At 63.2% G+C, this 22,588-nt stretch overlaps 2 protein-coding genes across 3 annotated transcripts in view; both read left to right on the top strand.

The window, feature by feature from the left end:
- The first annotated feature begins 7,911 nt into the window (after positions 1 to 7,911).
- Positions 7,912 to 9,815, top strand: ASCL5 (achaete-scute family bHLH transcription factor 5). Its single transcript, XM_027565827.1, has one exon. It carries the CDS (start codon positions 8,634 to 8,636, stop codon positions 9,174 to 9,176), a length of 543 nt encoding a protein of 180 aa, XP_027421628.1. The 5' UTR covers positions 7,912 to 8,633; the 3' UTR covers positions 9,177 to 9,815.
- Positions 9,816 to 10,439: 624 nt separating this feature from the next.
- Positions 10,440 to 22,588, top strand: part of CACNA1S (calcium voltage-gated channel subunit alpha1 S) — a 56,517-nt gene continuing 44,368 nt past the window's right edge. For both annotated transcript variants that reach the window (XM_027565826.1, XM_027565825.1), the window contains exons 1-2: positions 10,440 to 10,699; positions 12,101 to 12,206. In XM_027565826.1, coding sequence (XP_027421627.1) covers positions 10,548 to 10,699; positions 12,101 to 12,206 — 258 coding nt within the window. In that variant the 5' untranslated portion in view covers positions 10,440 to 10,547. The remainder of the gene's footprint in view (positions 10,700 to 12,100; positions 12,207 to 22,588) is intronic.

The following is a 22,588-nucleotide window of genomic DNA, read 5'->3' as shown; positions in this document are numbered from 1 at the left end:
TGTGAGCAAGGGGAGTGCACTTCTTCCTGCAGACGCAGACCACCCGGGGGACGCGCGTGTGAGCAAGGGGAGTGAGCTCCCTGCAGACCCAGGCCACCTGGGGGCCGCGTGTGACCCAGGGGAGTGTGCTTCTCCCTGCAGACCCAGGCCACGGCGCTGTGTTCCCAAAGGCCTGTGGCCTGGTGTCACCTCCCACTGACAGATACCCCAGATCCACGCGGCGGGGGGGACTTGGGAGATCTTGAACTTCTGTGGCCCCCGAAGGTTTTTTTTCTCACGTGACCCCAGCCACCTAGAAGGGAGGCTCCCTTGTGCGGTGAAGGGAGCGGAACTTCCTCCGAGTCTGCAGCGGCTGGGGCCTTGGGCACCTGGGTTGGCGCAGGGCCGGGGCAGCAGCCCTGGTGGGAGACGGGCACGCTGCTGGCCTGGCAGGCAGCCCGCGGGGCTGGAGGCTTCCATGCTGCCCCGCAGCTCGGGGCGACTGGTTGCAGGGTCAGACAGCAGCCCCCGCAGAATCTCCTGGTTTAGGCTTACGGAGCCTTTATGGCCCCTGGAGGTGATTTCCCTTCCTCTCTCTTCTCGCTGGTATCAGCCCTGACTAGTCCCAAGTTCCCTGAGCCCCCTGGAGGGCAAGCCCTGGGCCAGCAGTAACCGCAGGGCCTCACGGGACGTGCAGTGGGCAGCAGTGTGCATCCCTCCGGCCGGCTGGACCCCGGGCGCCCACTGACCTTGTAGCCAGGGTCCCGCCTTTGCTTCCCTCTCCCAGCCCCCCGCCTGCACCCCCAGCCCCATCCACTCCCACGAGGCTTTGGGCGTCTCTGAGCTCTTGCTACCCACACCCTCTCTGGCATCTGCAGAGGGACTGCTTTATCTTGGTGAGGCTTGTCACATTAACACTTAGGGGGCTCCGGGCTACACGTCCAGACGTCCTGGCTCCTAAGCTGCAGCCCCTCCCCACCCCCGCTTTGTGTGCAACTTACAGCCGGGGGCAGGGCTGGGGGGGGGTGGGGCTGCAGCACAGCCTCCTGAACCCCTTCCTTCTGCCTCTCAGGCTTCTCCTCTCCTCGGGCTGTTAAGAAACACTCACTCCTGGCAGCCTGAGACGCCCGGCCAGCCCCAAGGTGTACTCCAGTTTCTCTCGGATGCCATGTTCAACATCCGTCAGCTGTGTGACCCTGGGAGAGTTACTTTACCTCTCCATGCCTCAGCTTTCCTATCTGTAAAGCAAGGGTGATGATCGTCCCTGCTTGGAGGATTCAGTGCCTGTGCACGCGTGTGCATGTGTGTGCATGCGTGTGCCAGCATGTTCATGCACAGGCGTCACTGAGGAGAGCGCCTCACGCGGAGGACACCGCCCTGTGTCTTCACTTGCTCCTCACCTCCTTCGGCTCTCACCTCTCAGATGCTGTAGTGAGCGGTGTCTACTCAGGAGCCCCAGGCCTGCGGGTGGATCTCCGCTCTGCCCTGAGCCAGCTGTGTGACCCTGGGCAGCCGTGCAACCCTGGACAGCCGTGTGACCCTGGGCAGCATGCGACCTTGGGCAGCCGTGTGACCCTGGGCAGCCATGTGACCCTGGGCAGCCGTATGACCTCCTTGGGCCTCCACGTCCTCATCAGTAACGAGGGCCACGGGCCCCCCCAGGGCTGTAGGGAGCACGCTCAGAGCAGAAGTGAAATTCGAGGCACAGCCCTGCCCCGTCCACCCGCCCCCCTGGGCACAGCAGTCCAGGTGGTCCCCTGTGAGCGTCCCAGAAGGGGGTCAGGGGACTTTGGCGGGTGGATCCCCCTGGCGGGAGGTGCACGCCGAGTGCGTTCACCTTCTTCAGAGATGTGAGTGAACGCAGTTACCCTAGTCCTTCTGAGACCTGAGACAAGGGCCGGGCCCTTGTGTACAGAGTTTCCCCTCTGGACGATCCCCAGGACAGACGTGGCCCTGGGAGCCACTGGACGCAATGCTGGGCGGGGGTGGCACCTGCTGCCTCAGGCCCATCAGAGCCACATCCCAGGATCTTAGTGCTCCGGGGGTCCTCCCAGGGCCAGGCCGGCTGTTCTAGCAGTACCAGCTGCCAGGGATCCCTGGCACGGGACTCATGTACGGCTGACGCGTCAGTGCCCCCATTCTGCAGGTGTGCAAACTGAGGCCTGTGCAGTGGCTCCCTCACCAGTCGGGCAGAGTCAGGACCCAGTCTGGGAGGTCCAGCCTGCAGCCTCGCCTTCCCCTTGTGGGGCTGCCACTCACCTGGGGCTCCTGGGCTGTAAGCCATTCCCAAGAGCCCGATTCTCCTCCTGGGGGCTGGGGGCAGCTGCCTTCCAAATCAGCCCCTGTGACTCTCCAGCACCATAAATGCTGGGTACAGTCAGGCAGTTGGGAAGGATGAGCCCCTCCGCCAATGCTGGCCCCCACAAAATCCTGTAAAGATGAGGACTCTTCCCCCAAGAGTGGAGCGCCCCTGCGTGGCTAAGAAGGTCCTCAGGCCTCAGCCTGGACAGAGCCTGGTGAGCCAACCCGAGCACTCCCGCAGCCTCTCTGAGCTGCCAGCTCCTCCTCTGTGACAGGCTGAGGGCTCTGGGCCACAGAGAGCAGGGTGCCCCCCAGGCCAGCCTCGAAAGGGCCCTGCCCGCGGCCTTCCTTCTGCGCTCCCCTCCCGCTTCCAGAGTCCTGGCAAGGCGCCCACTCAGGGCTCTGCAAGGCTCCTCTCCAGAAGTGGCTGTATGCGGCAGCCTGGGGCAAAGCCACGACGAGGAGGATGGCGAGGGGGGCTCTGGGCTGGGGGGCTCACAAAGAGCACTGCCTCGCTTGTTCATCACGCGCCAGCAGGGCACAGGGGTTCAAACCAGGCACCCGAGCCCTGCGGCTGCCCGGGGAACAGGGCGTCACTCTCTAGCAAAGGCACTCCTGGGCTCGTGATCGCCAGGCCTGTTGCCCCTTCTCCTTGGTCAGATCCAGAGGATCTTGGAGATTCTGAAATGATCATTGTTGAGTTGAACCTGTTGAATATTGGGCTGAGAAGTGAGGTGATCCTCCTAGAAATAATTACCGGCTATCAGACAGACTCCCAAGGGAGACTGTGACTTTCTTATTTAAGAAAAGAAAAAGCATTTGCTTGTGCTGGAGATTTTAAGGTGAAATTCTCTGAAATGTATTCTACCCAATGTTAGGAGGCTTTAGAGGCCCACTGGGGGTTTCTGAGCTAAATGCAAGCAGCTCTCTGCACTGCGGGGCTTTCTCTGGGACGCATCTCCAGGACAGGATGAAGGGGCTCGGTTCTCAAAGTGTCTGACCGCGGAGCACTCTGGGGAAAGCTCTCAGTGGACACCTTCCCTGGAGGCAGGGGTGGGTGCAGCCCATGCATGCTGTCTCTCCAAGTCCTTGGCTTCCTTACAGATTCTCCCAGTTCAGGGCACCAGGGGCAGGGGAGGCTCTGAAAGATTTCTTTGTGAAGGTGCCGACATGCCCCATCAAGCATGATCTACTGTAGGAACCCCTGAGAGGAAGGAGAGGCAAAGGGGTCAGAGAGCTCGCCCCCCGCCAAAGCCCACTTCCAGGCCCGCTCTGGGTCTGAAGTGACACATTCAGCCCGTTTCTGGCCTCAGTCCCCCCACTCTGGCTCCAGTCCTGGCGCAGACAGTGAGAGAGGCTGGAAAGGTGGAATTGTGTTATCTGCCCTGTAGATGGCCCAGCCTGCTCAAAGCTCCCAGCCCCTTGGCTTGATCCATGATGGGTCATCCCTCCCCAGGGCTACCCATGACAACCAGCAAACATCTCTGCAGCAGGTACTGTGCGTATCAAAGATGAAGCGAAGATGAGTTCTTGCATTTACTGTTTACAGCCTGGGTCCGGGGGCCGTGTCAGGAGGGGCTCCAAGCAGAGGGCTCTCTAGTGGCCTCCAGGACACTAAGAAGGTCCTCACATATCACCCTGAACAGGGCCTGGTGAAGGCCCACTGGGGGTTTGAGAGGCCCACTCAGGGTCTCTGGGTTAAAGGCAAGCAGCTCTCCACTGCCGGTCTTTCTCTGGGACGCGTCTACAGGAAAAGATGAAGGGGCTCGTTTCTCAAAGTGTCTGACCGCGGAGCACTCTGGGGAAAGCCCTCAGCAGACACCTTCGCTGGAGGCAAAGCCCACGCATGCTGTCTCTCCAAGTCCTTGGCTTCCTTACAGGAAAGGAAGAGCACATGGCTGGGGGAAGGGGGTAGGGGGGCCAGGTGACTGTGGACACCTCGGAGGGGAGGACCCGGGTGGGCTCCGGAAGCCATCAACAAGGAGCTGAGATGTGCCGTGGGCAGAGGTGGGGGGGGTGGGTGGGCAGTGAGAGCCTCTGGCAGGATGCAGACAAGGAGCTAATGGGGGGGGGGGGAAATGCACCTGATGCAGAGTTGCGAGCAGCGAGGACGGGGGAAGGGAGCCCAGGAGACCCTGCTGGTGGCTGCCTGACCAGCGCCCAGGGCAAGGAGCCCTGCCTGCGAGGAGCCAGGTCCCTAGAAGGGTGGAGAGTGCCTCGTGGGTGGCTCCCACGAGGCAGCCACCGGTGCCTCGTGGGCGGGGACAGCCCCGCACACACTATTTCAGAAGCACACTTTTAGCTAGTAAGTTGATTCATACTGACACAATCTGTGGTTTTTTGGTTCAAAATCCAAAATATGTTTAATGACACATCTTTCCTGTATCTGTATGTAATGAACAGTTAACTGATGGGAACTGACCCACCCCCTCTGGGAGGTTAACGGAAAACCTCATGGCTCTTCTTGGAGATCCTCCCTTACTCTGAATTTTCCAAAAGCCCTGGGGACTCCGGTGGGGGGAGTCCTAGTGCATTCCTGACCTTGAATTTCAGCAAACTGCCGCTGCTATTGCTCCTCGCCGCCACACGGTGTCGCTGTTGACACTGGTTCTGCCCAGTCAGGGAGCAGAGGCCAAGCATTGGTTCCCAGCTGCGGGTCAGATCCCGCTGGGGTTCTGCGGATGAAGGAGGAGCCTGGTTCTGCAGTTCTTAAGCTCAGGCAGGGGCCTCCTCGCCGGGTTCCCGGGGATACGGCTCCAGGTACTTGACTCTGCCTGGCCCTCCCCTCCCACGGCCATCCTCCTTAAAGCATCTTCAAGGGGCATTAACTTCCCAGGACCACCCGGGGACCTCTGGCACCACTCTGACCTGGCAGGAGCTCAGCGCCCTCATCTGAACCTGAAGAACAGCTCCTCCAACAGGAAGCATAGGTTAGTAAGAGCCCCGTGTTAGGTCAGCACCGCCCTTCTGAACTTTTGATTCCAATGGGAAACTCTAGGAGAAATAGAGGGGGAGCCGGGGTGAGGGGAGACGGATAGGGGTTCACGAGATCACTGACTGTGGAACCTTGGGTAAGTAACTTCACCTGTATGAGCCTCAGCTTTCTCACCTCTAAACCGGATGAAATGAGCATCCCTGATGGCTCAGTCAGTAAAGAATCTGCCTGCAATGCAGGAGACCTGAGTTACATCCCTGGGTGGGGAAGATCCCCTAGCGAAGAGAAAGGCAACCTCTCCAGTGTTCTTGCCTGGAGAATCCCATGGACAGAGGACCTGGAGGGCTGCAGTCCATGAGGCCACAAGAGTGGGATGAACGAATTAGCGACTAAACCACCACCACCTCACAAGATGGAGAAGGCAATGGCACCCCACTCCAGTACTCTTGCCTGGAAAATCCCATGGATGGAGGAGCCTGGTGGGCTGCAGTCCATGGGGTCGCTAAGAGTCGGACACGACTGAGCGACTTCACTTTCATGCATTGGAGAAGGAAATGGCAACCACTCCAGTGTTCTTGCTTGGAGAATCCCAGGGACGGGGGAGCCTGGTGGGCTGCCGTCTATGGGGTCACACAGAGTCAGACACGACTGAAGTGACTTAGCAAAAAAAACCTCACAAGAATGGTGTAGGAATAAACGTGATGTTTCACTTAAAGCACTTGGCAGGAAGCCATGCACATCAAGGGTAATAAATGACAGCTGTTATTGTTACTATTTCACTAAGTGTTTTGTGCACGGCTCCATCCCAGTTCCCAGGGCTAGAACAGACGCCCTCTTGAGGATAACCTACACCCTACGTCCTTCTGCTCCTCGCCAGGGTAGAGCATTCCACAGAGGAAAACACAGATCACAGATCACCTGCAGCCGCAGCCTCACCTGAGCTCACTGCCACGGTATCAGTTAGTCGGTCAGCAGCTCTTTGCGACCCCATGGACTGCAGCACACCAGGCCTCCCTGTTCATCACCAACTCCCAGAGTTTACCCAAACTCACGTCCATTGAGTCGGTGATGCCATCCAGCCATCTCATCCTCTGTTGTCCCCTTCTCCTCCTGCCCCCAATCCCTCCCAGCATCAGGGTCTTTTCCAGTGAGTCAGTTCTTTGCATCAGGTGGCCAAAGTATAGGAGCTTCAGCTTCAGCATCAGTCCTTCCAATGAATATTCATGACTGATTGGATCTCCTTGCAGTCCAAGGGACTCTCAAGAATCTTCTCCAACACCACAGTTCAAAAGCATCAATTTTTCGACGCTCAGCTTTCTTTATAGGTCTTTATAGCCACATTATCAGTCCTTGTCTAACAGGAAAGACAGACCTGGTTCAAGAAACACATGGTCAAGCTGTGAGGGTTCTTACTTCAGTGACTATCTTATAAACAATGTAAACAGCATGTAAAGAAAGTGACCAGGTGCTGAACACCGAAGAGACACAAACACTCAGTTGTATTTATTCAAACTGTCATTAGATGTAAATAAATTTCTGACCTCTACCAAATTATATTCAAATAAATTGAATTTGAAGAGGCAGGGATCACCCGGGAGAGGACAGTCTGGGTCTCGTATTTTTCTAAAACAAGAGGACTGATTGCAAATAATTCTGAGCACCCCTTCCATGCCCGCACTGCAAGGGACTGAGGGGCACTACCTAAGAATGAGAGGAAGCCCTGCCCTCTGGCAGCTTACTGTCTGGCTGAGACTCAGAGCACACAGCCTCGAACACCCATGTCGGGGGCTGGAGAATTCACACAGTCAGCACAGGCAGGACTGGGAAGCAGAGGGGCCACGACTGGCTGGGTCTTTGTCAGCCAAGGGGTGAGGTCAGGAGCAAGCAGAGTGTCAGGGGAGACTGGTCCTGACAGAGTGAAGGGACCGTTTGGAAGAGATTGTCTGGAACCATCCCTTGAAGGAAACTTCCCTCCCAAGGGGGTCCCTTGGAGGCCATGGAGCGGGGAAGGGGTGTGTGGTCTTGTCCCGAAGCCTCACATACTCTTTTAAGAGCAGGTGCTTAGGGGACTGTTGACTCCCCAGTGCCCCTCTGCAGAGGGCGGAGCTAGCCAGGCCCAGCCTGGGAGCTGGAGGAGGGAGTGATGAGAAGGTGCAGGGACCTGTCGGGGGTCTGAGCCACGTCCCCGGCTGGGGACAGAGGCGGCCCTCTGTCACACAGAAGGCCTGGCTCTGCTTCTGGCCCCTGCTGCGCCATAACTGCCCCCAGGGGTGGCGGGACCCTGAGGTCTCCAGTGGGGAGGGCACGATTGCAGAGCATGTGACGGGGCAGAGGGTACCGGCGGGGCACGCAGACACACAGGGAGAGGGCGGGTCAGTGACGACAGAGTGGGATCTGATAACCGTGGGTGGGGGTGCTGGGGAGGGGTTGGTAGCCCCTAAACGCAGCCCAGGCCAATCATTTCTAAAGCGACAGCGCCGGAAGTCTGGGAAAGGCTGTGTGTAACTCAGTCCCGCAACCAGCCCAGCTTCCTGTCTCATCCACCTGGTCAGTTATTTAACAAGCACTTACCTGTGCAGACTGGACCGCCAGGCTCTGCGCACTCAGAGGCAGGACGGACAAACCCAGGGGGCCGGAGCCCGCACACGCCTCCTTCTCCCCCTCCCCCCAGCTCCCCAACCCTCCCCCAGGCGGGGGCCCCGCAGGTGCGAGTGAGGAGATGTGCCCCTCACTCTCAACGGAGAGGACATCGCCGGGCACTTTTATAAGGCAGGCCCTGGAGGAGGTATCTTCGGGTGTATTTCTTTTCCTACTTGGTCCTCATACCGCGTTATTCTCCTGGGAAGGATGTTTTAAATCTCTCCCTACTGGAAACCGTGGCTCAGAGAGGTCACCCCAGCAAGAAGGGGTGAACGGGGGTCCAAACCCTGCTCCGCGAGTGTCTTCAGCAGCCCACCGCCTCCGCTCCTGATGCTTACACTTGCCTTGGAGGGTCGCGGGGGTGAGGGGGGACACGAAGGAGCCCCCAAAGAAAGCCCTTTTCTAACTGACATGTTCACTCTCCTCTTTAGAGACGGTTCCCCCGGAGCCTCTGCGGCGCGGCGCACTCTAAGCAGCAGGCCAGGGTCCCCGAAGGCGGCGAGGACCAAGAGCCCAGCGCGGGCCGCCGGAGCCACAGAGTCGCGCCCCTGGGAAGGCCCGCGCCCGGCCTGGGATCCCGCCTCTGCGCGGCCGCCCAGTCCGCCGCGATGGCGCGCCTTAGGGGGACCTCGGAGCCTCCCCCGAGAGCGGAAATAAGCGCTGACCAGTCCGTGCGCCCCGAGCCGCGGCCGGCGATGTGACTCGCCCCGCGCGCAGGGCGCGCAGACCCCGAGCCGGGGCGACTCGGGGCTCGCTCGGTCCGGCTCCGCGCGGCACCATGAACGAAGACTTCTGCCGGGCGCTGGCGGCCCGCCGGCCCGCAGCGGCTCCCGAGTGCCTGCCGCTGGGCATCGGGCCCCCTCCGCGGCCGGCGCCCCCGGCCGGCGCCGAGCCCCTGGGCGCCGTGCCCTTCCTGCTCTACCCGGGCGCCGCCGGGCCGCCCTACTGCGACGCCTACGCGGCCGCCTTCCCGGGAGCGCCCTTCCCCGGCGCCCTGGGCGCCTGCGACTACCCCTTCGAGCCCGCCTTCATCCAGAAGCGCAATGAGCGCGAGCGCCAGCGCGTCCGCTGCGTCAACGAGGGCTACGCGCGGCTCCGCGGCCACCTGCCCGGCGCCCTGGCTGAGAAGCGGCTCAGTAAGGTGGAGACCCTGCGCGCCGCCATCCGCTACATCAAGCACCTGCAGGAGCTGCTGAGCGCCGCCCCCGACGGCGCCGCGCCCCGCGAGCCCCGGGCGGCGCCCTCCCTGGTGCCCGACTCGGCCGAACCCTCCTGCGGCTCCTCCTCGCCCTTCTTCGAGTCGGAGGAGTGCAGCCACTGAGCAGGGTGGGGCTGCCCAGGCTCGGGAGGCTCCGGGTCCCCGGGGTTCCCGCCGTCCGACACTCCGGGGTCCGCCGCATCCTCCCTGCGCCAGCGCCACCCCGGCCCGGGCCCTTACAGCGGGCGGACACGGGGCACGAGTGAGGCCACCCCGGGGTCGGGCTCCGGCTTGGCCTCAGCCCCTCGCGGGAACAGGTCTAAGCCCAGGCTCCGGTGTGTACTGGGCCACTGCGGCCCTGATCCCTAACCCCGGGGCCCCAGGCGCAGCCCAGAAGGCAAGCCTGCTTTGATGGGCGGGCCTCGCCTGGACTCTCCAGGAGATGGCCTCAGACACCAGCGTCTCTTTGGGAGCTTGCCAGCCCGCCTCCCAGGGACACCCCGAGGGTGAGCTGCAGGCCAGGCAGCTGGCACCCAGCCCGGGGTGAGGGCGGCGGGGGGAGGACGTGTGGTCTCTGCTGCTCCCTGGCTTCCTTACAGGAGGACCCAAGGCTCCCAGCCCCCAGCCCGCAGTGTGGCCTCTTCCTTGCCCAGTTCAGGAGGGGACCTCTTCCCCTCATCCTGTGCTCTGTGGCATGCGGGCCGCATGGGTGTATGTGCTGTGTTCGCACCAAGGGGCTAAATAAAGATGCTGGGCTCTGTGGTTCCGGGTCATTGTCCACCTCTTTTCCCTGGCGACCCAGTCTCCTTCCACTCAGAGCACTTGCCTGTGAGGTGTTCTGTTCGCTTATGCATTCAGCTGACGTTCACGCAGAGCTCAGTACCTGCCAGGGGCAGAGTCCCAGGGGCAGACACCTGCCCCTTGCACAGTTAGGGGCAGTGGGGTGGGGTGGGGAACACCCCGGGGCGTGGGGGTGAGATTGGAGGGTCTTGGGGGTGTGGGGGTGAGAGTGGGTCAAGATGGCAGGGAGGGCTGTGGATTCCTACTGAGCCGGGCCACCCAGCAGCTTTTCCGGACCGTGTCTTGGGGCGGGGAGGGGGACTAATCTTGAAACCCAGGAGCTGGTGTCGGTGGCCCCTCAGTAGGCTCAGTGAGGCTGGGGGCTCCAGATCACTTCCTGAGCTCTCCGTCCACTACTCCAGCCTGGGCCCGCATGTGACCCTCCCCCTGCCTCCTTGGGGACATACCGGGATGCCGCCGGCTGGGCCGGGGAGAGGTGACAGCTGCCTGGCTGTGGAGCCCAGGGCTGGCCAGTGGGGAGCCAGGGGAGGCTAATTTTACCCCCGGAGCAGGGAGAGTGATCCCACCCCGCCCAGCTGGCTCAGCAGGGCAGGCGCCCCAGCTCAGCCGCCCAGTCCCGGAGGCGGGGGCGCTGGGACGCGGGGAGGAGAGGACAGCGGTAGGGGAGCAGGAAAGGCCGAGGCCGCGGGAGCCATGGAGCCGGCCCCGGCCCAGGACGAGGGCCTGCGGAGGAAGCAGGCCAAGAAGCCCGTCCCGGAGGTCCTGCCCAGGCCACCCCGGGCCTTGTTCTGCTTGACCCTCCAGAACCCCGTGCGGAAAGCCTGCATCAGCATCGTCGAGTGGAAGTATCCTTCAGGGGCCATGCGGAGGGGAGGAGGGGGCTCAGCGATCACAGGCTCTGGAGGCCGGGCACCGGGGCCCAGGGGTACAGCCGGGGGCCTTTGGGAAGGCAGCCCTGGCGCAGGCACAGGGGCTGGGGGCGAGGCACAGGGGCTGGGGGCGAGGCGCAGGGCCCCGAGGCCGCCTCTGGAAGGTGCTGGAAGGCGTGGAGGCCCTGACATGGGACAGGGTGGCGGAGGCCGGCAGGCTGGCTGGGAGGCCGGTGGGGTGGGCACCGAGCTCTGTGTGGATATCAGGCCCAGCTGGGCCGCACGTCCTGGGCACAGGGACGTGACCCCCTCCACGCTGGCATCAGCTCCGGGAGGAAGAATGATGAAAACACCCAGCTTGCTGGGCCAGGGGGAGATATGAGGGCAGAGGGAAGGCCGTTGTCATGGGGGTGCTGAGTGCGCCGGCTGGGAATATTTGGAATATTTCTGAGGGGCTTTGGAAGACTGGGCTCCTACCAGCTGGTGCCTAGAAGAAAGAGAGTGAAGGGGCTGCAGGGCGGGGAACCCGGAGCGGGCACCCCCTGGGGCCCGGCCTGCCCCACACTGCTGTGCCCACCCTGGGCCCCCGCCCACTCCGTCTGGGGAGCCGGGGGCCTCTCTTGCCTGCCTCCCGGTGCCTCTCCAGGTCTCTGCCCTGAGGCCACCTCGCCTCAAACCCGAGGAAGGTGGCTGGGAAGGGCACGGGGCCTTCCCGTGGGCTGTGGACACAGGGCGCACCCCCGCCGTCCACTCACGCACAGCTCCACTCCTCCACATTCACCCCTCAGTCCCCACCACCCCCACCTCCCCTGGTGGCCTCCCCCAGGGCCCCTACTGCTCGCCAGCAAGTCCAGGGAGCCTGTGGGTGCCCTCTGGAGACTGGCTGGCTCGCCCCGTGTAGGGACACTGGGACCTGGGGGTGCAGCTGCCTCAGGGCAGTCTCCCCCGCTCAGGCCGCAGAGGCCAGGTTTCAGGGCGCACAGCCGCTCCCCGTCCCGCCCCGGGGGCCTCGCCCGGCTCGCACCAGCCCAGCCTCCCTGGATGCTCCTCCGAGGCCCCGAGGACTGTCTGACTGTAGCACCTTCGAGGGGACAGAGGGGTGGGGGGCCGGGCGAGGGGCGGGGATGTAGGGACTGAGATGGGACTCAAGACTCCCTGAGCGTTGGAACTGAGTGGCCCCAGACGGGAGCCAGCGCCTCGCGGTCCCTGAGCGTCTCAGGCACCCCTGTTGGAGGAGGGTCCCCGCCCGCACCCCCGCCAGGAGCAGAAGTGCGATGTGGGCCCGTCCCAGGGCCTTGGTGTCCACAGAGGCCCCCAGCGCACTCTCTGCTCCACCCGCAAGTCCCGCGCCTCACTCTCTCCTTAACTCCGCCCCAGACCCTTCGAGACCATCATCTTACTCACCATCTTTGCCAACTGCGTGGCCCTGGCCGTGTACCTGCCCATGCCAGAGGACGACAACAACAGACTGAACCTCGGCCTGGTAAGAGGGTGGTCCTTCCCCTGCCCGCCCGCTGCCCGGTGCGGGATGCTGGAGCTCCACCCCCCACCCCCCAGGAGGATACAGACCCGTCCCCGAGACCTGCAGGGCGGGCTGAGCGGCTCTGAGCTCCGCAGGGAAACCTGGCTGGGCTGGATTCCGTCATAGCAGCAGCCAGCACTGAGAAGTACCCGCTGTGCCAGCTCCGTGCTAAGTGCTGAGGCGGTCCAAGCGCGGGCCGGAAAGGAATGTCCAGACTCGAGAGCATTTCAGAAGGGAATGAGTTTGCTAAGAACAAAGATCAGAGAAAACGGGGGCGCTGCGAGCTCAGCGGGCCGACCTCCTAACAGACCTGAGAGAGACAGTGCTTTCCTGGTTTAGGAGCCAATTTTTATAGCCTCAAGACAAAGAAAATTCCTGCTGGAAGGTTGCTGTTAGGTGATTGGTTAGGGTGGACTTCCCTAGATGGCACTAGGGGTAAAAAAACCCAGCGCCAAAGCAGGAGGCGTAAGGGACACGGGCTCATTCCTGGGTTGGGAAGATCCCCTGGAGGAGGTCATGGCAGCCTGCTCTAGTATCTTGCCTGGAGAATCCCATGGACAGAGGAGCCTGGTGGGCTAGTCTGTGGAGCCACAAAGAGTCGGATACGACTGAATCAACTTAGCTCGCACGCATGCACGATTGGTTAGGGTGCTACAGGCTGAGCACGGGGCTCAGTGTTCTGGCCTAATTTTGAGTCAGGAAGCTTGTTAGTGATGATCAGGGGGCTTCGGCAAAGGTTACAAAGGGCCTCAGTCAGCTTTGGAGGTGACCTTGGCTCTGGCTCCACTCCTGTGGCCGTTGGGCTCACCGCTGAGCGCCGTGGGAGAGTGGCCGTGTCCTCCACACCACAGCCCCTAAGCCAGGCCCGTTTGACAGATGCAGAAACTGAGGCTTAGTGAGGCCAGGGGCTGAATGCTCATCTGCCTTCCCTGGGTGTGACTCGGAAGAAACGCGCTTCTGCGGAGCTTGCTTTTCCGGGGAGCTTGTGTCAGCACCATGCTCCCTTCGGCCCAGCACCCACAACACGTCCTCGGGCCAGGGAGTGCTGCAGCTGGAGGGGGTTTTCCAGGGTCAGGCTGTCCTGCTCCTCCTGCCTCAGCCTGTTTGTGATGAGAAAACTGAGGCTTGGAGACGATAAAAGACGGACTTACCTGAAAACCAGATCATAGTCAGATGCCCGACATTGCCCAAGCGCTTATTAGACGCCCAGTTCTGTGCTAAATGCAGGATTTTGCATTATTGTCTCTTTTACTCCCCCGTGAAGGCATTAGACCCATTGTGAGACAAGGAAGCTGAGACTCAGGGGGTCTGGGTACCCTGCCCAGGGTCCCCCCACGTGTCTGTCTTCCCAGAGAGTCTCAGACTCAGGCTCTGACTTTCAGACTTGCCGCCAATGCGGCAACAAGCCGGACGCCCCGGGAAAGCCCCTGGCGGCCGTGGCCCTGGGCATCTACCACCCAGGCTCCCGGGGAACAGGGCGGTGCACCCCCTCATTTCAGCAGACTTTTCGGGCACTAACTCTGCAGGGAGGGCAGGAGGAAGCTGGCCGCATGCTTCCAGGGCCTGGAAGGGCAGCGCTGTCTCTGCCTCTGCATGGCGCTGCTTTCCATGGGATCCATCTGTCTTGGGTTGGGGAGAAGCTGGGAATCTAAGAGTGTGCTTGGCTATAACTGGAAAAATGCAGAGAGTGGGATCCGATGTGGTGAAGGCAGGTGTGAGGAGGCGCTCCTCGGAGCCCTGGGTCCTGGGATGGGTCCCTTCTCTACGCCCTGCGTCCACCCCGCCCTTCAGGGGTTCGTGTCTGGGGGTGTCAGTTCCATTTCAACTCCCTAAGAGGTTGACGGCTTTGGAAAGGCGCTCCATCCTCCAGAGAGCGTCAGAGATCTTAGCGGGCACATGGCTTTCCATCTTGAAACAAAGCAGCCCCCCAAGTCTAGAGGGTGCTGTGGGCTGAGTGACAGAGTCTGTAGAGACGAGGAGGACCCCCAGGCAGGACCACGCGGGAAGACTTCCCAGACAGCCACCGCCACGGCGAGGGTCGGAGCTGGACAGGCTGTCGCTCGTCCGTGAGGGACCCCGACTGTGATGGCCCGAGAGGGCGGGGACACTGACGGTCACACGGCCAGCTCCCCGCTGAGGCCTCCCGCCTCCCCTTGTCTGTTACATGTTCATCATCCCAAAAACCAGCGAGAGGGAAGTGAGGGTGGGCAGAGCAACGGGGAGGCATCGGGGGCCTTTTTCTCTTCTTCCCACAATTGGCTGCCTTACAAGAACCTGAGGAAGGCCTGAGAACTCCCGTTCCCCACCCCCAGCCATCCAGCAGAGCCACGGTTGGGAGAAGGGAGGCGTCCGGACCACCGTTCACTCTCTTGTTCATTTAACAAACATTTGTCGAGTGTCTGTTACGCCCCTGGCACCACGGGGGTTGGCCTTGTGAACGAGTTCCCGTCTGCACAGACATCAGTCCAGTCCGTCAAACAAGCATTGAAAGGACAGGAGACGTGCAGGGTCGGGCGGGGGGCACGAGCGTGCTGCCCTTGAGGGAAACCTGTGTGAGCCATGGGGTCAGAGAGGCCCCAGAGGGTGGCAGGTCTGGCCTGGGCCGGGAGGGCAGAGCCGGAGTCCTGGAGTGTGGCCTGCTCGGGCGGGACCCGTGCTCGGGACGCCGCTCTGCAGTCATGGTGGCAGTGAATCTTTCACCATCTCGTCTCTGTGTTTTGTAAGCAGGGCCCAGCAGGCGCACGGGCCGGGAACTGCGGGCAGTGGCTTGCTCATGGTCCCGCCTTCTGCCACCTCCCCGCCTTCCCTGCCTCGAAGGACAGACTCTCAGCTCAGGCCCTGCCCGCTGGGGCCCTGGGCCCCTGGCAGGACCTGCCCGAGGTCCTGGGAGGGTCAGGTCTGTGCGCATGCGCCGTGTGGCGTGTCCGGACAGCTGTCCCCAGCTGGGGCTGCCTGTGCCACGGCCCGGTCAGCAATGCCCTGCACAGCCCCGCCCCCACCCCTCCGGCACTCAGCGTACCCCTGGGGGAGGCCTGTCCCCCTCAGGTGGGGGCAGTGGGCCTGTGTGCAGGGCAACACCCAGTTCCACCCCCGGCTCAGGCCGGGGCGCAGCCGGGTCATTGGGTAGGGGGTGCCTGGGCGGGTCTGCGCCCGCCAACATTAAACAGGCCGTAGCCCCCGACCAGGAGAGGCTGCCAGGGGGAGCGCAGTGGCAGGAAGGCGTCCCAGCACCTTCAATGGCGCTGGTCCTGGGCCAGGCCCGCACGCGCCCCGTCCCTGGGCGTGCCGGTCCCGGAGCGGTCCAGAGGGGCACCAGAGCGGCAAGGACCCCCAGGCCTGCAGGGAGGGGGGCCACGCAGACATAGGGCGGGGGGCACGAGGTGGAGACGTGAGCTGGGGTCAGAGTGGCTCTCAGGCACCTCGGAGAGTGGGCTGGGGGTGGGGGCAGCAGCGCTGTGTCTGGTGAACAGAGGCCTTGGAGACCGTGGAGGGGGTTGGTTAGGAGGTGGGCTCCATGGACCCTGCGCCTGATGGGTGTGGGGCGGAGTGTGTGGGGGGGCGGGGCTTTCAGGGAGGGTGATGAGCAGGCAGTGGTTTTACAGGTGTTCCTGGGGGAGGGGACAGCCAGGGCCACCCCGGCCCTGCAGGTGCGGCCCGAGCCCTTAGACCCTTGGACGTGCGGGTTGGAGCCCTGGACCACAGAGGCTCCGCCACTCTGGGTGACTGCAGGCCAGTGGGGGCGGGCCTTGTGCGGCCCCGGGCAGCTGGCCCCTCGCTCAGGAGGGGAGCCCTGACGCCTGCTCTGGGAACGAGCCCCCAACCCCAGGAGGCCGGGGCCCCTCCAGGAGCCACTCCGGCTCCACCCACCAGCTCTCACCCAGGCTGACGGGCTGAGCTGGAGACCCCCGTGACGCTTCGTCAGGGGGAAGCCCTGGGTCAGAGCAGCTGGGGAAGCCAAGGCCCAGAGACAGCCAGGAGGCCTGGGGAGACGCCGTGGCAGAGATCCATGAAGGCGGGATCGGTGCCCACGTCCCGGCCACCGTGACGGCGTCCCAGCCAGCAGGGGGGACGTGGGCCCTGCCTCAGCCAGGCTGGAGACACAGATGGTGGCTCAGAGAGGAAGCCCTGGCGCTGCAGCCGTGTGATCTCGGGTGAGTTGCTTCGCTTCTCTGCGCCCTCACCTGTAAAAGGGGTTAGCACCGTAAACTTCCGAGAAGGTCCTGCGTGAGTCAAGCCCTTGTAGGCTGTGCTACCTCGTCTATCGCACAGGAGCCTTTATCATGCTGAGTCTCAGTACCCCTGTGGGGGCTTCCCAGCCACAGAGCCCCGGTCTCAGGGGCCCTGGGTCGCTCTGGACTCAAAGGATACAACTCGTAGCGATGACCAAAGGATTATCTCAGACAAAATCTTCCTCTTCACCCCAACCACCATCTGTGTCCAACCTCTTTAACCCTTTTCCTCTCCTTCCAACTGACTTATCTGGACGGCTTTTCTGGCCTCCAACCCCTCCTTCAGCCGAACGCCATCATCACCATCTTCGTCTTGGTTGTCACCTGTTGGGCAACTGCCCTGTGCCGGGCACTGCTCTGACACACTCAGGGCCTCGTCCCCCTGAATGCCCGCCGGGGCCCCACAGGACAGCACAGTTCTATAGACGAGTAAACTGAGGCACAGTGCCCGTCCAGTGGGCTCTACAGGCAAACCTGGACCCTTGACTGGGCACTGCGTGTGGCTCCCTCCTCATCAGAAGGGGACGCAGGAGGTCTCTGCTTCCCCGGGGAGTGGTCTTGGGTGGGGCTGGAGGAGGGGGCGTCCAGGACAGCAGTTCCTGGCGCCTCCTCAGGACCCCTCTCTCTAGACTGTGGAGTTGCTGCCACGCAGGCCAGGGAGGATGCTCAGAGATCCAGCCCCGCATCCACGACCCCCAGAGGGCAGGCAGGCTGCTTCATGTCTTCAGGACTGACCGGCACTGACTGTGCCAGGGTCCCCCAGCCTCGTGCAGGCTGCGGACACCGGTCACACAGGGCCAGCGTGTGTCAGGGAAGCAGGAGGACGGAATAGACCCTGAGCCACCCTGGGGCCGGTGCAAGGGCAGGGGCGTGGAAGCCCAGCAAGGACCCAGGGCACCGGCCGCAGCCCAGGACCCCAGGAGGTCAGCTCTGCCGCTCTAAGGCTCACCTGCTCCGTGAAGCCTGAAGGGGCCCTGCCCCGGGGGGACTCCCGACTGAATTAATGAAAGGAGACCTTTGGGAGCGTCTCCATGCAGCCAGGGCCAGACCGAGGGGACCCACCTGTGGCAGTGGGCAGAGGGACCAGCTCTGGGACAGGCTAGAGACACTGCTTTAGCTGCTTGTCTGTCACTGCCCGCAAGCAGAGAATGAAGACAGGACTCTGATCAAAACAGAGAAGGAACACAGGTCATAGGCTGACTCAACGCATAGCAACCGAGAAGCAGAGTACAGCTGGTTCAAAGAGAATTCGAGAAACAGAAATCTATGACCCTGGAGAAAAAATGACAGGCTAGGGTTGCTGGATGAGACACGCAGCGGGCCGGAGTCCTACAGGGCACGTCCATCAGGGACGGTCTCTATCAGGCAGGACTCTGTGCTCCTACTGGGCAGCATCCTGAGAGTCGGAGGGACAGCCCCAGGCCAGTGGTTTCCAGGGTAGGAAGGGAGGGGCTCTCGGTAACAGTCTAGAGACTGGCGGGAACGTGCGTCCTGAGCGTGTGTGAGTGTGCGTCCTGGGCGTGTGTCTTGAGCGTGTGTCCTAAGCGTGTGTCCCGGGCACGTATCCCAGGCGTGTGTCCGAAGTGTGTCCCAGGCGTGTGTCCCAGGCGTGTGTCCTGAGCACGTGTAAGCGTGCATCCTGGGCATGTGTCCTGAGCATGTGTAAACATGCGTCCTAGGCATGTGTCCTGAGTGTGTGTCCTGGACGTGTGTCCTGAGCTTGTGTCCCAGGCGTGTGTCCCAAGTGTGTCCCAGGCGTGTGTCCTGGGCATGTGTCCTGAGCGTGCTGCTCACATCTACAAGGCAGAGGCCGGGGGTCTGCTTGCCTCCCCCAGTGCACAGGACTGCCCCCTCCTGCCAACCCAGAGCCGCCCACCCGCGGGAGAGGCGCGGCGGAGGCCCCGGCAGACCGCTCAGCCAGGCCTGCTAGCTGAGGTTCCAGCAAGGGCCCGGTGCTGATTTCCGAGGTCTGGAGGGTTTGCTGACACTGGTCAGGCTGGCTTGGGGCGGCCAGGGGGCTGAGGGGCCGGCCCTACCCGCCCCGCACCTGCCGGCTGGCCGGCCCCTGACATTCCTAGGCTCAGGTTGCCGTCTTTTTATAGGGTCCAGAATGCACCCTCTGCCACTCGGCCCGCCCCACCTCCCCAGGAAGTGGCCCACACTGGCCTTGCCTGTCAGAGACCCCGGGCCAGCCAGGCACAGGGGTCCAAGCCCAGGCCACTGCTCAGGGGTCTGGCGAAATGCTTGCCCTCTCCTGCTGGGGGACTCAAATTCCCCACGCTCCTTTGCGCCCCCCTCAGCCCAGGTGCTGCATGGGCACCGAGAGGGTGGGTGGACAGAGTTGGAGCTGCCCTGCACACCTGGCCCAAGCTGGTCGGCCCCGGGGGACCCAGCGGAGCCCAGGCCTCAGGCAGCCGCAGCGCCTGCCACCTCTGCCCCGGTCTGGCTCGGACACAGCTCCCTGCAGTCTGTGAGCCCCAGCCGGGGGAGGGGGGTCCCCATCCTCCAGAACTGCCGGGGGAGCGCGTCTGTGTGGCCACACGGGGGTGGCTGAGGAGGTGGCTGTCGCCTCCCCTCTCTGTCCCCTCCTTGTGTTCCCAGCCCACCACCAAGCCCTGAGGAACCCAGGCCTGGAGAGCAGAGGACAGGATCTGACGAGCCCCCTGGGGGTCCCGTGTGAATTTTCTCCCCTCCCAGCATGACGTGGTGGTTGAGGTCACGGGGCCTGGGTTCTCATCACGGCCCTGCCAGTTGGCTGCTGTGTGATCCTGGAGAAATTACTTAACCCCTCTGTGCTTTGGTTTCCTCATCCGTTCAGTGGGGGTAGGAGTGCTGCCCTTCCAGGCCCCTGTGAAGATGACGTGCGTGTGTGTGTGTGAATCTGTGTGCATGTGCGTACATGTGTGTACACGTGTGCACGCACGTGCATGCATGTGTGCATGCACGTGTGAGTGTGCGCGTGCACGTGTGAGTGCGTGTGTGTGTGTGACTATACCAGGGCCTGGCGCGTGAGCTCAGTGAACCAGCGCGGCTGTCAGCTCGCCAGCCCAGGCCCCGTCTCCTTCCCACCACATGGGTGCCTCGCTTTCTTGCCCCACCAGGTGACCGGGCTCCCCCTGTGGCCCTCAGCCCTGCCACCCTCCTTTGGACACACTCCTGACCCCCCACCCAGCGTGGGCCCCACAGGAGCTGGCTCTCCTCCTGGGAAGGGAAGCAGAGGCCAAGGGGGGCGGGCTCAGGTCCCATCCATGCCGGGAGGGTGCGTCAGGATGAATGCAGCCACTGCTCTCCTGCCAGCGGGCCCTCCTCCCAGCCTGGAGGCTGAGGGGTCCTGCAGACACACCCCAGGGCCTGCATTCCCGAGCAGTGGCGCCTCAGGCCGCAGGCCAGCTCCCCAGGAGGCCTGGGGCTGAGCCAGGGCAGGCGGGCCGGGGCCTCGCCCCCTCGCCCCCACCTCCCTCACATCTGCGCAGGAAAAGCTGCAGAGTAGGGGTGCCCAAGAGGTGCCCCCTTTGCTCCCAGAAGTCGGCTCTGCCTGGGCCCTATCCCCACCCCTCCGGGATGGGAGAATTGGACCACGCTTGGTCTCCGCTCACTCACTCCACAGCCTGGCCCCGGTCTTAGGTAGTGCCTGGGAGTGCTGGCCGGCGGCCCCGTCCACCCTCGCGGCCACAGCGTTCTAGACACGTAGTTCCCCAGGCCGCTGTCAGCTGTCCCAGCGGGCAGTTCAGGAAGCAGGAGTCCTTGGCAGGGCTGCCCCCTGCTGTCTTGGGGGTCCCCTGGTGCCCTCAGACCCTGCCGCAGCTCAGGGTGCTGTGAGGAAGCAGGCCCTCAAACCTCCAAACCCTGGGCTGAGGCTCTGTTTTGCTGGGGAGACGGCCCCCCACTTCAAGCCCTCCCATACACCAGGGTGGGGGGCTTTAGGAGACAAACCTCCCAACCTGCCCCCTACGTCTCCCGGGGCAGCGGGCCCAGGGTCTGCTTGGGGAGCAGACCGGGGAGGAACCGGGGTGGGGAGCATCTTGGAGCGGCAGCACCTGGGGGTCTGCTCTGAGCGTGGCCATGAGACCCCACCGGCACCCCCTGCACACAGGCTCCTTCTCTCAGCCAAACCCGCTCCGGCCTGTTGACGCAGACGGTCCTAACAGTGAACTCTGACTGGAAAAGTGGAATGCTCCACGCCCACCCCAGCAAGATTTGTGTCTGAATGGGTCACAGCGCCTGGGCAGTAAGTCAGGAGCCTCAGGCCTGGGGGTTGGGGAGGACCCGCCGCCTTCAGAACTGTGACTGGAGCTTCCTGGCTCCATCACCCTGTCCCGGACCAGCCTGCGGGGCCTTTCTGTGGGCCCTGCAGGGCCCGGAGCCCTCAAGGGGCCTCTGGTGTCAGGGATGCTGGGGTCCAGGCCTGCTGTCCTGAAGGTCCCAGTGTGGTCAGACAGGGGGACTGAGGCCCGCAGACCTCCGGAGGGAGGCCTGTCCTGCCCCCATCTCCCCACGGAGCCCAGGGCCTCGGGGCGTGGAGAGTCGGGCCAGGATGGCTGACTCTTGGAGACAGAGGCAGCAGCAGGATGGAGTGTGGCCTGAGCCCCGCTGCTCTCAGCCCAGGGCCTCGGAGGGTCTGGCTCCGCTGCCCCAGGAGCAGGTGCGTCAGGGTCACAGAGCAGGCCCACCTCCAGCCAACACTGGCCCTTCAGCCTCAGTGAGCGGCCTGTCTATGGAGGGACATTTGCTAGTTAAGGCCTTCCTTGCAGGGGTTTCTCTGGGGGCTCAGTGGTAAAGAATCTGCCTGCGATACCGGAAAGCCAGGTTAGACCCCTGGGTCAGAACGATGCCCTGGAGGAGGGCACGGCAGCCTGCTCCAGTGCTCCTGCCTGGAGAATCCCATGAACAGAGGAGCCTCGAGGGCTGCAGTCCACGGGGTCGCACAGAGTCGGACGTGACTGGAGCGACTCAGCACGCGTTGCAGGTAGCTGGTCTCAGCTCCTGGTCAGACAGGCTCATGATGCTCACTCGGGCAGTGCCAGGGCTCTGGGGTGGGCACTGTCTCCCTGCGTGGGTGTCAGACCCTGGGGTCCAGCGTCCCCTGCCAGAAACGGAGATGGCAAGGCCGCAGAGGCGTGTGGCATCAGAGATGGGATTTTCTGCTCTGTATTCATTCAGCAAATGTTCCTTGAGGCCCTACTGTGTGCCAGGCGGTCCCACGTGCTCTGGCATGGAGCTTTGCGGACGACCTGTGAGACCAGAGCTGTCTGTGGCTGGCGCGTCCTGTCCTCCATGGTCTGACGGGTGCTTCTCCCCCGCGGACCTCGTCGGCGCCCAGCTGTGCGGGCTGGCCCCGGGGCTCGCCGCATGGCTTCCGCGAGCCCGCCTTGGCCTGTGACCCGCCTGCGTGCCTGGGGGTTGTGCGTGTTGCTCTGACGGTTCCCAAAGGCCACTTCTGGAGCCTGCATGGTGCCCACCGCAGGTGGGGACCGATGCCCACAGACACCCACGCGGCCGCCGGTGCCGGACGCAGGGGACGAGGCAGCGGCTCCGGGCTATACAGTGAGGCGGGCGGACAGTCAGGAAGGACGAGACAGGGCGTGGCAAGCGGGGTCGGCTGCTGACAAACACCCCAAGTTTGGGATGAAGACAGCAGGGGGAGGGAAGGAGGGGTCCTGGGCCCTAGTGATAACGCTGGAGCTGGGGTCCCAGAGAGAGAAGGGTGCCGTCGTGGGGCTCTCTCGGGAGGACAGTCCCGGGAGGGCGACAGCAGGGGCAGAAGCCCTGAGGCCGGCGCCTTCAGCGGGGTTTCGGGGGAGCCTGAACCTGGCGTGGGGGTCGGGGTGGAGTCCCGCCATGAAACCTCCCCTTACCCCCCACCAGCAGAGACTCAGGGCCGCCGCCTAAGGTGACCTTTGCCCGTTCCCCAATCCTATTGCTGATGGGGACCACTGCCTCTTCTGTCTGGCGGCAGAGAAACCACGGGCAGCCCCAAGCTTCGGGACCTCTCGTGTGGTCTCGGGGCTGCAGCTGGGGGAGGGGTGGTGAAGAGCGGCCCCGTGTTTGCGGGGATGGCGGGACACACGGGAAGAGCTCGCCCCAGGAGCTGAGGGCTGTTGGTGGGTGCGAGGT

This window comes from Bos indicus x Bos taurus, chromosome 16 (assembly GCF_003369695.1).
Source record: "Bos indicus x Bos taurus breed Angus x Brahman F1 hybrid chromosome 16, Bos_hybrid_MaternalHap_v2.0, whole genome shotgun sequence".
Taxonomy (NCBI): Eukaryota; Metazoa; Chordata; class Mammalia; order Artiodactyla; family Bovidae; genus Bos; species Bos indicus x Bos taurus.
The sequence above is the reverse complement of the archived record's forward strand: the minus strand, read 5'-3'. Positions and strand labels throughout refer to the sequence as shown.

Coding starts and splice junctions, on each gene's coding strand:
- ASCL5 (XM_027565827.1), top strand. CDS start 8,634: ATGAACGAAGACTTCTGCCGGGCGCTGGCGGCCCGCCGGCCCGCAGCG.